Source organism: Otolemur garnettii, unplaced genomic scaffold (genome assembly GCF_000181295.1).
Source record: "Otolemur garnettii isolate 467f Iridium unplaced genomic scaffold, OtoGar3 scaffold00020, whole genome shotgun sequence".
Classification (NCBI taxonomy): Eukaryota; Metazoa; Chordata; class Mammalia; order Primates; family Galagidae; genus Otolemur; species Otolemur garnettii.
The window spans coordinates 25,046,199-25,058,980 of NW_003852415.1; the positions used below are offsets into that span (position 1 = coordinate 25,046,199).

Genomic DNA, 12,782 nt, shown 5'->3' on the forward strand with positions numbered 1-12,782 from the left:
ATCATGTCACCTCTCATCTGAGAACTATGGAAGAGGTTATGCTCCTAAGAGAGGAACTTCCGGGGAAGCCTAAACTCAGAGCTGGGATGGCCCCTACAATGGGGCCTACAGTGTAGTGCCGGGCTGTGGAACCCCACACAGAGGGACCCTGCCTGCCTAGGGTTCCTTTCCAGTGCCTTTTGGATTAAGTTGGCCAGCCTTGATTATGTTTGTATAAACTATATTTCATGGTTTAGACAATTTGGATTTGATTGTGAAATATGTACGGTACAGTACACAGCCCCTCCACCCCTACCCTGCCCTCGGGGTTGAAAAGTCAAGTACACTTTGTTCCCCCCACCAAAAATGCAACAAAGAACACCTCGAGGTTTCTTAAGAAAAATGAAAATTGACTTCTCCAGAGCGAAAAGAAACTGATTCTATGACACTGTGCCCCCAAACGAGGAGGACTACCAGCAGAGGACATGACTAATAGCATTCTCTGCGTCTCCTTTCCTTCACAGGTGTGGACATCACCTTTTCTGGGTCTTCAATGTCCCCCCCCTCCCCCCAGCATTTTCTGGGCACCTATTGGGACCAGGTACCATCTGGGTGCTGAAGACACAGAGATAGGCATTGAAATCGACTTGGTAATGGCAGGAAGGAGGCTAGAGGCCAAGACCCAAATCCCAGTGAGACTCCTAAAGCCCAGTCTGAAGATGATTTGATGAGAAAATCTTATCCATGCTCCCGCTCACTTCTTCTAGATCAAAACTTCCTTCTGGTGGTCTGAGGTTCATGACTCTGTGTCTCTCAGTCCAACCAGGGCTGGAGGAGGCTCCTTGAATCAGCAGACCTCTTCCTAGAAGACACCCACATCAATACCTGTCACTGACCTGCAGTGGACTAGACTTTGGGCCTCACTTTCCCGGCAGTAAAACCCCCAGCCGATCTCCCAGCACCTTCCCAGTTCCTATAAGCTCAGTCCATTTGTTAATTTATTTTTTTTTTTCAAATAGAGAAAGGCACTGTGGAGTGGGCATTTCACATTCACTGTGCCAAGGGTCTTTCATGGGGTACCTCCACCATGGGTTCCTCTAGTGCAAGGACCCCTGTCATGCTTAGTTCTGGATCCCTCCTTTGAATCCAGCCCAGGGTCTGGCATAAGTATGACCAATGAAGAAAGGAAGATCTTGGGGATCCCCCCAGGGACAATGTCCAAGTTTGATCTGGTTTCCTAAGTTTGATCTGGCAACCCCAGATCTGTCATCCATGTCCAAGCAGCCACTGCAGCCCAACAGGTATGGAAAGCTCCAAGCACAGCTTTGAGGCTGGCCAGGTCTGAGTCCAAATCTCAGTTCTGCTACCTAGGTGCTTGTATGGGTTGTTTGGCCTTTCTGAGCCCCAGGATGGTCATGAGCAAAGGGGGGTGTGCCTTCTCTTAGGGGTGTTATGAGGATGAAATGCCATGCTGGCACACAGTAGATCCCTTAAAAATTGCAACAAGCCCTAAGGACATCATTGACAGTAGTCCTTTCGCTCATTTCATTCACACCAAGAAGCTATCCCAGGTGAGTGAGTGACTCAAAGACAGGCAGCTAAGTCACCACTGGAGCATAGGGTATCCGAGACCACCACGTAGAAGTGCTTTCTCCTTCTGGCCTTTCCCTCCACTACATCCTAGTGATTGGCTGTGATCAACCCCATCACACCAGCAGCTGCCCAGTGGAGGGATGAAGAGCAAGCATCTCCAGCATGCCATTTCATGGGTGAGGAAACCTAGGCTTAGAGAGTGGAAGTGGCAGGCCTGGGTAACATTTTTACCCCCATTCAGTTTAAGAACAAGTACCAAGGATGATCCCCTCTCTAGAACATCCCCAATGCCTGCAGCTCTCACACTAATGTGTATATCATGATATTTAATTCCGAACACGCACCATGCCACAGAGCCCTGAGGGCATGGGGGAGCCAGTGATCAAAGCACAACCACAGAACATTTCAAACCTAGGACACTCGAGGAGTGCTCCAAATGCAGATGGCAAAGCTGAAGGTCCAAGGAGTCAAACGTGGGGTTCCTCAATGCAAAAACTCTATCTGCTGCCAGATCTAATTGCAGGTTCCACATTGAACCTCAGAGTAATGCAGAAATCAATTTTTAAGTGGATTCCACTAGATGATGAATTTCCTTTTCAACAGGAACTCAAGAGGGGCAGTATGGCCTGCTGGGCAGAGCCCAAAGGACCTGAGTCTGAGTAAGCTCTGCCACCTACATGTTATGTCCTCATCCCCACTCACTGCCTGCATTTCCCCATGTATATAACGAAGGAGTCAGTTGGATGAAATGATATCTTGGTTCCCCTGGTCTTGGATGGTTAAAGATTAATGTGAGCCTCAGGTCACCCAAGTAGAACTCATTTCTAGACCACTCCACTTCACATGGAGGGCAGCACCCAGCCTCCTCTGACACTTGCAGGTTCCCTTTAAAGAAGAACGTGGCCGCGCTGCTTTGAGGTCTCTGATGTCTGTGGCCAGTGCTGGTTCTTCACATCCACTAACTGCTTGAAAGCACTGCATCTAGCGCTGCATTAAAAATTAATTACACATGCTATTTTATTGCCAGTGCATAATGTAATGAGCACCAGCTGTGCTAAACAGCCAAACTCCTTTTTAAGACAGCTATAAAAAAAAAAAAAAGAAAGAAAGAAAGAAAGAAAAAGAAAGAAAGAAAGAAACTGCACTTCCAAATGCCTCTCCTGTCAGAGCAGAAAAACAGCAACATCTTGTACGGATTTGAACAGAATTCTTTGATTTAGCTCTGCCTTCAGAACGTCTGAAGGACCAGCTCAGAGAGCGAAATTGAATCTGGCGAGGCTGCAGCGGTCTCTGTTCCCGGATGTTGCTGGGGCCTCTTTTATCTAAGGACAGGCAAGCTGGTAGGTGCCCCCCCACCCCGACTGCCCAGTAGTACAGTCCTCCTGCTGGCCCCCACTCCTCAGCTTCTCTGGCCCCCGTTGGTGCTGGAGAAGCTGTCACTTTCTAGCTTTCTGTTGTCCACCAAAGCCCTGCCACCCTAGGCAACCTCCACCGCCCTGGAGAATCAGCTCCCCTGGCCCTGGCCTTATAGCTTTTCTTGGCTTCTCCTGGCACTTCTTGCAGCCACAGAAGGAGGCATCTAGGATCTACAGGCAGGCAGTTAAGGCCAGCCACTGCAGCAGTGAGATCTCAAGAAATAGGCAGATGCCAGGGTAGAATCCATGGTGCTTGCTTACAGGAATCGCTGACAATGCTGTACATGCTGGGCTGCGAATGCGGGGCCACCAGCCCCTTGGGCAATTTAGACATCGCAAGGCATACAGATGACTCTCTAAATTTTTAATAACTCCCCTGAAAGACCCTTCTCCATGGTGAACCAACCTCCGTGGACCTGGTCAGCACAGAATGACCTTAACAGACACTACAGAGGGACTCCCATAAGCATGTTCACCAACCTGCCCACTGTGGAGTTCTGTCCACACACGCTCGCTCACTCTCACAGTTCTTTTAGACTTCACCGCCATACTCACCCCTCCCTCCAGAGTCTTAATGGAGGCTCTGACACCCTCCTGGGACACCTCTGGGACCCCCTGCACCAGAATTGAGGCGGCGCATCGGTGGGGGCCTGATAAGCTTGCCATCTCTCTCCGCATCGCCACTCGGGTTCCCATTGATCCGCCAATGTTAATCAAACCCAGTCCAGAATGAAACTACAGCTTGCTTCTTGTTCTGGTATGAAATGTGCAAAGCACAGACCATATCATTAACATAAAACTTCCAGAAATAAGGCCACTTTCCAGACAGACTGTATTAATTGCATCAAGCTTCCACAGCTAGGGTGGTCTAATCCACGGCGTCCCATTGGACGGCTCCGGTTGTAAAACCAACACAAAATGAACACTGGGATATAATTGAAGGAAGAGAAAAGGATAGATTCTACTGTTAAGCCCTACTATTTACTTACAGGTATTCTTTTATCTTTATTGTCCCTTTAACCCATGCCAAGAAACCCCAGACTAGTTAAATAACACAGCAAGCACAATTTCAGTAGAAAAGTAAATTGAATTTAACTTTACAAGATTGCCCTGTGATTTCAGCATATACTAATGACTGCAACTGACTCCCTCTATTAAATCCAAACACTTCCACTTCCCTGAGCTGGGATCCTGTGTGTTCTTGCGTGAGACCTTGAACTTCACCAAGCACACGTATTAATCACTCCAGCTGATGACCATTTGCAGCTTTTAAATATGCAATAAGGTGTCTCAGCTCCTTTTCCACTTCCCAGTGGTGGTACATGATCTGAGCCAGCCAAAAGGCTAAACGTTCTTAAGAATGGAAACAGAGTGCCCGCTTGAAGTATGACCCTACAGGGCGCTGGACAATAATGATGTGATGTTGTGAACCCCATTCTGCTGGAGGATGAATCACAACTTCTATGGGGCTTGCTCCAAACAAGACATTGTTCTCAGTCCCTGGCCTATATGACCTCATGCAGTCCTCAGAACACCACTTCAGAGCAAGTATTGTCTTTACCTCCACCTTATAGACAGGGGGACTGAGAAATAGAAAGAGGGAAAATCACTTGTCTGAGGCCACGCTCCTATAGAAAGCAGAACCCCCTCACCATCCCCTGCAAAAGTCTGATACACTTTGACAACCAGAACAGGGAAAGGTCTGGAGATGGGGGGACCCACACCCAGTGATTTTCAAACTGTTCTCTGAATACCCTACTCCCTGCCCTGGGAATTCTGCTAAGCCCATGCTCAGTTCACCCACAGTGGCTCCACCTTGATCTGTTTCAGAGAACAGGAGCCTCGTTTTTCAGATATTACACACATGCAAATATACATCTATATAATTTTTGCCAAAATGGAAACTGAGGCTGGAAGAGGGGCAATAACTTAATCAAGGCAGCTGGCCAGATGGAGTCAGAGCCAGGACCACAGCCTGAGACTCTGGACACCACAGACACTTTGGCCAAGCCTTGATGTGGAATTTCTCAGGGATGAAATTTCTGTTCCCAGGAATGCCTAGACTCAAAGCCCAACATACTTTCAGCAAAGTCAAGAAGAAACAGGGGCTTCAGATCCCTTCTCCCCACTGTGACCACCAGAAGGAGGTCTGGGGCTAGAGTCCCAGGAGGTAGGGTTGATTGGCTATAGCTAGTCCGGATGTACACAGACACACATACCTGTGCAGTATTCTCCCCTATAAAATCACATCCCTCTATAAATAACTGCAAATGCATTCACGGGCATGCAATTAACCTGTGTGAAACACATTTACACTGGGGTTCTCCATATTAATTTGAAGCGATAGGTTCAGTGCATCCTGATCTGAAAAGGGCCAAAACCAAGTAGGGGCGGTGGGCCCATTCCATCTTTATAGAGGACTTCTCCTTCCTAATGGGGTACTGGGAATTTAATGACTCTATTCCAACTACTAATTAAACAGGCACTAAAAACACTTAAGCAAACAGCCCAATGCCAGGGACAGAAACCACAAAGGGACAAAAACCATTGGAACAGAAGATTTTTCCGGTATTGAAATTGATCTAAAAATATGATGGGACAACCTGGTGCAGGCTGACAAACCAGGATGGAGCGAGGAAACACAACGGCACTGGACACTGAGGCAGAGGGTCAAAGGTAAGAGTGACCTCAGAAGGTGCTCAGCCCCCTGCATCCCTCAATCTCCTCACGCCCCACCTCAGTCACAGCAAGCAAGGCTGCTCACAGGCTCTGAGCTCTCAAAGCTCCTAAATCCTATAATCCAAGAAGGCCTCTAAGCCAGGAGATAAAACAACATCAAAGACCAAGCAGGTGGTGGACAGGACCCTGGGATCGAATCCCACCTCCACCACTTCCTCTTCCTGCCCTATCAAATCACCCTGGCTGTAAGTCTCCATCTGTCTCCTCCCCTCTTCAGGCTGTACACTGCAAGACCTGCCTACCTGACCATCCTTTGCTTGTACAATGTCTACAGAATCAAGCTGCCCCAGAAATGGCTTTGAGCTGTAAAATGAATGAATGAATAGGGGGATGTGAGCTGTGAGACTTCAACATCTCTGAGTCTCCTTCTCTCATCTGTAAAGTGGGGAGAGGAAAGCATTAGGTTGTTGTGATCAAGAAGGCACATAAAATGCACAGCACAATTGAGTATATAACAGGCCCTCAACACATGATCCTTATTAGAAACCTGGGAGAGTATGTACCAACATGCTGATGGCGATTCACCAGAACCCAAGATGGAAACCTCATCTGTCCCTTGCAGAGGCAGTGTGGTTCAGTGGAAAGAAAGGCAGCCTTAGCGAGAGGCATTCCCAGGGACAAATCCCAGTTCTGCAACCTGGGCCCAGCCACTGATCCTCTCTGAGCCTTTACTGCCCCATCCACAAAATGGTGACAGGGACAGCTCCTGCTAATCACAGTGGGAAGATGATGCGAGGCCTCAGCCACACAAGAGAGGAGCTCAAGCCCCAGGCAGAATCTCATGTACTTTAGCAGCTTCTAAGCAGGGCCAGAGACAACAGAGGGTTAAGCAAAGTCCTGGGTGAGCCTCTGGCAAGGAGATCATATTTCCCTGCCTCAGAACTTGACCTAGTCCAGTCATAAACACTCAGACTGATCTTTGATAGTGTGGCCCCCCGAGTGGCTGCAGGGGCTGCAGCACTAATTACAGGAAGCCACGAGAGCAGGGCAGCCGCCCAGATAGAACAGTCTTCCCTTGCACAGCAAGCAGGGTCTCCTACAGACCCCTAGAACAGATCTACGAAGCCAGGACAAGAGCCCCAGCAGCCCAGGGCCCAGCGCAGCCCAGGACAGGGAGTTGGCCACTTTGCAAGTGGTTTCAACTCCTTCCCAGGTGATTTGGGGTTTTTCTCTATGCTTTTAAGGCACAAGCCCAGTAAGAAACAAGAATCTTCTCTTGGAAGCGAGATCCTATGATACAACCACCTACCATGGGTGGGAGGAGATACTAAAGACTGTAGACCACTCCACCAGATCAAGGCCCAGGGAGCTCTCAACTTTAAAGCAGAGGCTGCCTGTGGCCTTCTGCTAACCTGTGGCTTCAACAGACTGTCCTTTGGGACAGCATCAATTAAAAGCAAAGCCTGCCCAACAAAAAGTTTTTTCTTTTCACAACTCAAGAGAAAGCCTAGTGACAAAGCGGGAACAATATGAACATGTCCCAGTTCTGAACCCACCCTCTCCTTTTCTGGCCCCTGCCACGGAAACCAGGCCACAGCCACTTACCACGTGCAGCTGTGTCAGCATCCTGGCTTGTATGGCCACGGTGGCGGTCACACCATACCCTGCCGAGGTGCTAAGCACTAGAGGCTGGGAGGCGAGCCCTCTACGTGAGAGTTCCCAGGACCCAGACAGAGCAGGAGTTGGGTTTTGTTTGGAGAGGAGGGCAGGAGTGTGGGGCCACACTGCCCCTTCTGCCCATCTGCCTCATAGTCAGCCACACCACCTTCTCAGGAAAGCTGGGAGGGGTCAGGCCACAGAAATGCAGGTCTGGGGTCCACTCAAAGCCAGATGCACAGTAGGTACTCAGCTCCCACCCTCCTCCTCTAGCCCACCATGATACATACCTCCCTCTGGTGGCCACAGCTTTTTAAAAGGCTCCTATTGATCGACTTTTTTTTTTTCCTCAAAGTTAATGGGCAACACATTCTCCCAAAGAGAAATTCAGCATTTTTGGATGGCTCTGGTATTGTACACAGACAACCAAGGAATCTTCTCCTAGCCTTGTGCCGGGAGAAGCGGGGGGGCCGGGGTAAGGGGGAGGGGATGGCAGTGGCATGGGCAGAAGAAAATCTCAGATGTTAAGCATTATTCAATTACGCTTTAGCTAAACAGTCCAAAGAGATGCAACTGGGAGGCTGGGAACACATTCTGGTAGTGAGACTCAGAATGGCTGGGTGAGAGGCCCAATGGAGACTAGGCACTGGTTCACAGTTTTGTGAACATCCTTTACCACTTCCCTTGGCACCCCAAAAAGCCTCTTGGGTGGGGTATGCGCCTCCTCCCTGGGTCCCCACCTTGGCCCAGCCTTGTCCATGCCGCCACGGCAGACCCGCCATCCCGGGGACCCGACCCCCCAACGCGCCGTCTGTTACCTGACAACTGACACTGGCATCCAAAGGGAGCCTCCGTCTGACCCTCACCCTGAGTCCCGTCACCCGAGACTGGGCGCGCGCTGCAGCACGGCAGGGGGAGGCAGGGCGGGAGAGCGCCCAGGGCACGCAGAGGTGAGGTGATCACGGATGAGTGAGGGTGGGAGGAGGCAGCTATGGGGGCCACCGCTGGCAGCTGGGCAGGCCTGCACGGCCCTGGAGAAAAAACAATAGAAAAGACTGGTCAGTCGGGCCCTGGACTGCACAAGGGGCCCAGGGAGCAGGGTGGGGCCTGGGGTGGGGGCTGCAGGCCATCCTCCAAGGTTGGGCAGCCCTGGTGGTGCCAGGCCCTACAGGGAAGGTAACTGGGTCAGAGGTAAGGGAAAGAACTCAGAGAAGCAGATGGGGACACTGAGGAGGGCCCTACTTCCACAGCTGCCAGGCTGGGCTATCTGGGGGCTAGGACCCTGCCTCTAGGGGCCTAGTGCCAGGGGACTGTCAATGCCCCACTCTCAGGAAGGACCCCCCATGCGGAAGCTTCTGGAGCAATCTGGAGTAAGCTCCATTTGGGGGTTTGTTCCCAAAACTCCAGACCACCCCTTTCCTGAACAGCAAGGAAACTCAGAGCCATCAGGATGCTACATCCTGGTTGCTACATCAGGATAGGCTATTTGTACAGGCCTAGGCACTCGTTAGCCTCCTGACTACCATCGGGGGTCTCTCTCCAACCCCCAGCACCAAGCACACAGCACTCAAACTTCAATGCCTTCCAGAAGGCTCTGATGCCCCCACCCTACCCCAAGAAAACCCTGGCAAACTGCCCAGACCCTCTTACTGTCCCAGCCCTGGCTGGAGAGGCCTCCCCATGTGACAGCAACAATTCAGGGCCAGGGCCTCCTCACCTCCGCCCAGCCCCTCGGCTCCCAGGCAAGGCCTGCGTTTGATTTGGCCGTTTATCTTAAATGGCTAAGAGACCACCAGGGCAAAACATTTGTGTGAAGCCCTTGCCAAAACCACAAGTGAAGAAGCCCAAATTCCCTGGGTAAATAATTGAGCAGGGAAGCACCAGAGAGACAAAAAGGAAACATCAACAAGAGGACAGGCAGCTAGGCCCCGCCAGCCCCCCCAGGAAGGCCACTGATGTCTCACCCAGTGCAGGTCTGCACAATGGGGGTCTGCCCACTCCAGGACCCCAGTGAGATTCCTCCATCCCAAGAGAGCCACAGGGCCCCACAATCCCACTGCTGGGTGGGAGCCTGTCAGTCTCAATTTGACTGGGATTCCTAATACGCCCACAGGGCCAGGGGCTTAGAATACCTATTGCACAGACCAAGAAACTGATGCAATGATGACTGCAGAAAACCGCAGATACCAGCAGCACAACTCTGGGAGTACCAGGAGTACCAGGGCTCTTCCTCTGAACCCCAGCTTCTCTAAAACATGGGTTATCTAGGATCAAAGCATGGGGCACATAAGAAGACCCCTGGTTAAGGCTTGGGCACTGACAATGTCTTATCAAAAGGCCAAAGTTAACATTGCTGAGTCCCCTCTAAGCCAAGAAAGACTTCATACCAGGCTAGGCTGAGGGCCCAGGGTATTTCTGAGCTAGAGACAGCCCCTGAAGGGCTGAGAAACACCATGAGCAGTTTCAGCCACAGATGCTGATCAGAAGCCACACCCAGATTTAGTGGGATTCCTCAAAGAAAGTCAGCCCCTGAGGTCAATGTTGCCTTTTGAGGAAAACTGCCCTGGCCTGAACCACCACCCCCCTCCACCCTACCAATGCTGCACACTGCATGTGAACCTGTCTGCTACCAGTCTCAAACCCCTCTGTGGGCTCCCCGCTTTGGACTACAGAGGACTCTGGCTCATTCACAGTCTTGACGGTAGCTTTGTGCTGACTACACTACAACCACTCAGCAAGGGGACACCATCCCACGGGGGGAAACTGAGGCTTGGAGAGATCTGGGACTCACACCCCACTCTTTCCAAAGCCACACTAAGTGCTGCTTTCCCCACAGGGCTGCAGCTGGGGTGGAGTGAGCAGGGCGCCCTAAGATTCCAATAGCAAGGGCCACGTGGGGTAGAGGAAGTCTGTGGGTCCTTGGGCTCAATCCAGCCATCAGTGGATCCAAAAGGCAAATCCAGGCTCTAGCTCCTGGGCTTTAGTTAAGGCCACACAGCACAGAACCATTTCTCACGGATGTACCTCGAGGACTGCAAACTGTTGTCCCAAGTACTGAGGGCTGACTCTGTCTCCACCGGGGAAGAATGACCAAAAAGCAGTGGGTAGAAAACAGCCATCCAGCCACACCCTTCTGGAAAAGTCAGAGGTGAGACTTAGGCCAAAGTCTGTAATGGTGAAATCACACACCAGGTGACGCTGGGGGGCGGGGCAGCTGGCCTACCCCTGGACAGGCTTCCGCAGGGCCTCATTAGGAATTCTGCTCTGCTGAAGCCCACTTACTCCAGAGACAAGCTCAACTGAGACCAGGCGGGGAGAAGCAGGGAGGGGGGATTCAAACCCCCAGCTGTGCCAGGCCTCTCTGGAGCTCCCAGAGCCATCTTCACTAGGTGAGGGAGGGTGTAGCCCCCTTGGGACAGTTCAAACTCCAAGCTCTGTCCAAAGGTACAACTCAAGAAATCCTCTTCTGAAGCTACCACAAAAGCCAAAAGGGACGAAAGAAACCACATATTATGTTTCCGTAGATATAAAATGTCCAAAATAAGCACATCTATGGAGCCATAAGGTAGTGGTAGTGGGTGAGGGAAATTGGGAGTAGGGGGTGCCCAGTGGGTACGGGAGTTCTTTTAGGGGTAATGAAAACGTTTTGGAATAAAGACAGTGGCAATGGCCTCACAACATTGTCGTGTTTTGTACTCAAAAACACTAACTGCGCACTCTGAAATAGCAAGTTTTACATTATGTGAATCCTATTTCCACATTCAAAACAAAGCCCAATACCTGTCCCAGGTCTCCTCCCAGCCCTCACCCTTCCTTGAGAAGGAGTGTTTGCAAGTGCAGACAGGAAACCCAGAATGCCCTTCCAGAGCACTCCAAACCCAGACATGTGCACAGGAAGCAGCGGCAGCTGAAGGGTGAGCGCTTGGGTACAAAAAGGCCTGGGTTCCAATTCCCCCTGTACCATTTCGTGGCCCTGTGACCTAAGGTGAATCTTTTTCTCAGAGCCTCAGTTCCCTCACCTTCAAAGGAAGGCTCAAGCCAACTATAACCAGGGCCGGGCAGTTAGTAAACAATAAATAATGTTTATATGTGAACTATCATTCATTTTCAGTTGTAGAGTTGCTCCGACTCCCTACAGGTCTGTCCCAAGGCCGCATAGCAGCCTGGGGAAGAAAGCTTGTCCAGGTGCTCACAGCTCAGGAAGGTGCCCTACCTAGCCCTGCAAAGCGCTCATTTAAAAAGCCTTCTTTTGAAGTCTACATACACACACACAACCAAACAAAGGTCTAAAAACAAGGTCCTTAAAATGTTTCTTATGCTTGAAAACAGGGCATAAGATCATTTTTAATGCCTTCCTGAATTTAAGCATTCCACGGGGTCTGTAACTCATCTCCCTTCTGGAGGGCCCCCCGCAGATGCTACCGCCTCATTCCTCACACATGCGCACTAACCCAGCAAACACGCCCACCGCCAAGGAGCCCTTAGACACAAAAACGCCCAGAAAAGCCCCAGCCCGGTTTTGAGAGAAACTGGGAGCCTTCGCCGCCACTGAATCCCTTGGGGCATTCCCTCCCAAATGGGAGGTTTACAGATTCAGTGCTCAGAACTACAGAGAGGTGGTCTGGAAGACAACTGTGCAGGGGATGTATATTTTTCTTGCTACCAGTGTCTTTCAATTGATACATTTTTTTAAAGCTGAGAACTCCTACTGATAATGCAGAAATGAGTCACAGATCAAGGCAGGAGACAGACAGGGAGCTAGCGCGTGTGAGTGAGGGACACTGGCAAGAGAACCTGACAGTCCCCGCGCCCCCTCCCCCCCATGCCAAGACATTAATTCTCACAAGTCGGAGAAAATTACTATGCATGAATGCAAAAAGCATGATCAGGAGTAATTAACATGGCTTCATATGCAAATTTTATTAATGCAGAAGTACAAAGTCATTATGCAAATGAAACTTACGTCAACTCTCTTGACAAATATTCATCTCTGAGGCTCAAGTTTCTCCCTTTTTATTTATTTATTTAATTTCTCCCCCCACCCCACCCCATCCTTTTATCCCGTTATCCTGGGTTTCTTTTCTTTCTTTTCTTTTTTTTTTTTTTTTTTTTTTTTGCTGGAAAGAGATGGACTCTGCGAGGGAGGTGGTGCGGCTACAGGGCCGCAGCAAGCCACACAAGGGCTGTTTGACAAGTTTGCAAAGTTGTTTTTCAACCAGAGATATTTATTTTTGCATTGTTGATTTTTGGGGGGCGAGGGGGTTGTTGGCAGGTACAAGACAACTCATACAAGAAGGGAAAAAAATTAAAAAAAAAAAAAAAGAAAGAAAGAAAGAAAGAAAAAAGAGAAAGGAGGGGGTGAGTAAAAGGAAATATTGGCAAAAAGAAGAGAAGTGCAGAAAGAGGGCGACAGGAGTAATATAGGTGTACAGTAGGGTACTTTGACCCAACCTTAAAAAA

At 50.1% G+C, this 12,782-nt stretch overlaps 1 protein-coding gene across 4 annotated transcripts in view; it reads right to left on the minus strand.

Annotated features, from left to right (window-relative positions):
- BCL11B (B cell CLL/lymphoma 11B) overlaps positions 1 to 12,782 on the minus strand; it is a 94,412-nt gene that overhangs the window by 47,494 nt on the left and 34,136 nt on the right. For 2 of the 4 annotated variants that reach the window (XM_012803428.2, XM_003787029.3), the window contains exon 3: positions 8,141 to 8,353. The exons of the other annotated variants lie outside the window; for them this stretch is intronic. In XM_012803428.2, coding sequence (XP_012658882.1) covers positions 8,141 to 8,353 — 213 coding nt within the window. The remainder of the gene's footprint in view (positions 1 to 8,140; positions 8,354 to 12,782) is intronic. 4 annotated transcript variants of the gene reach the window in all.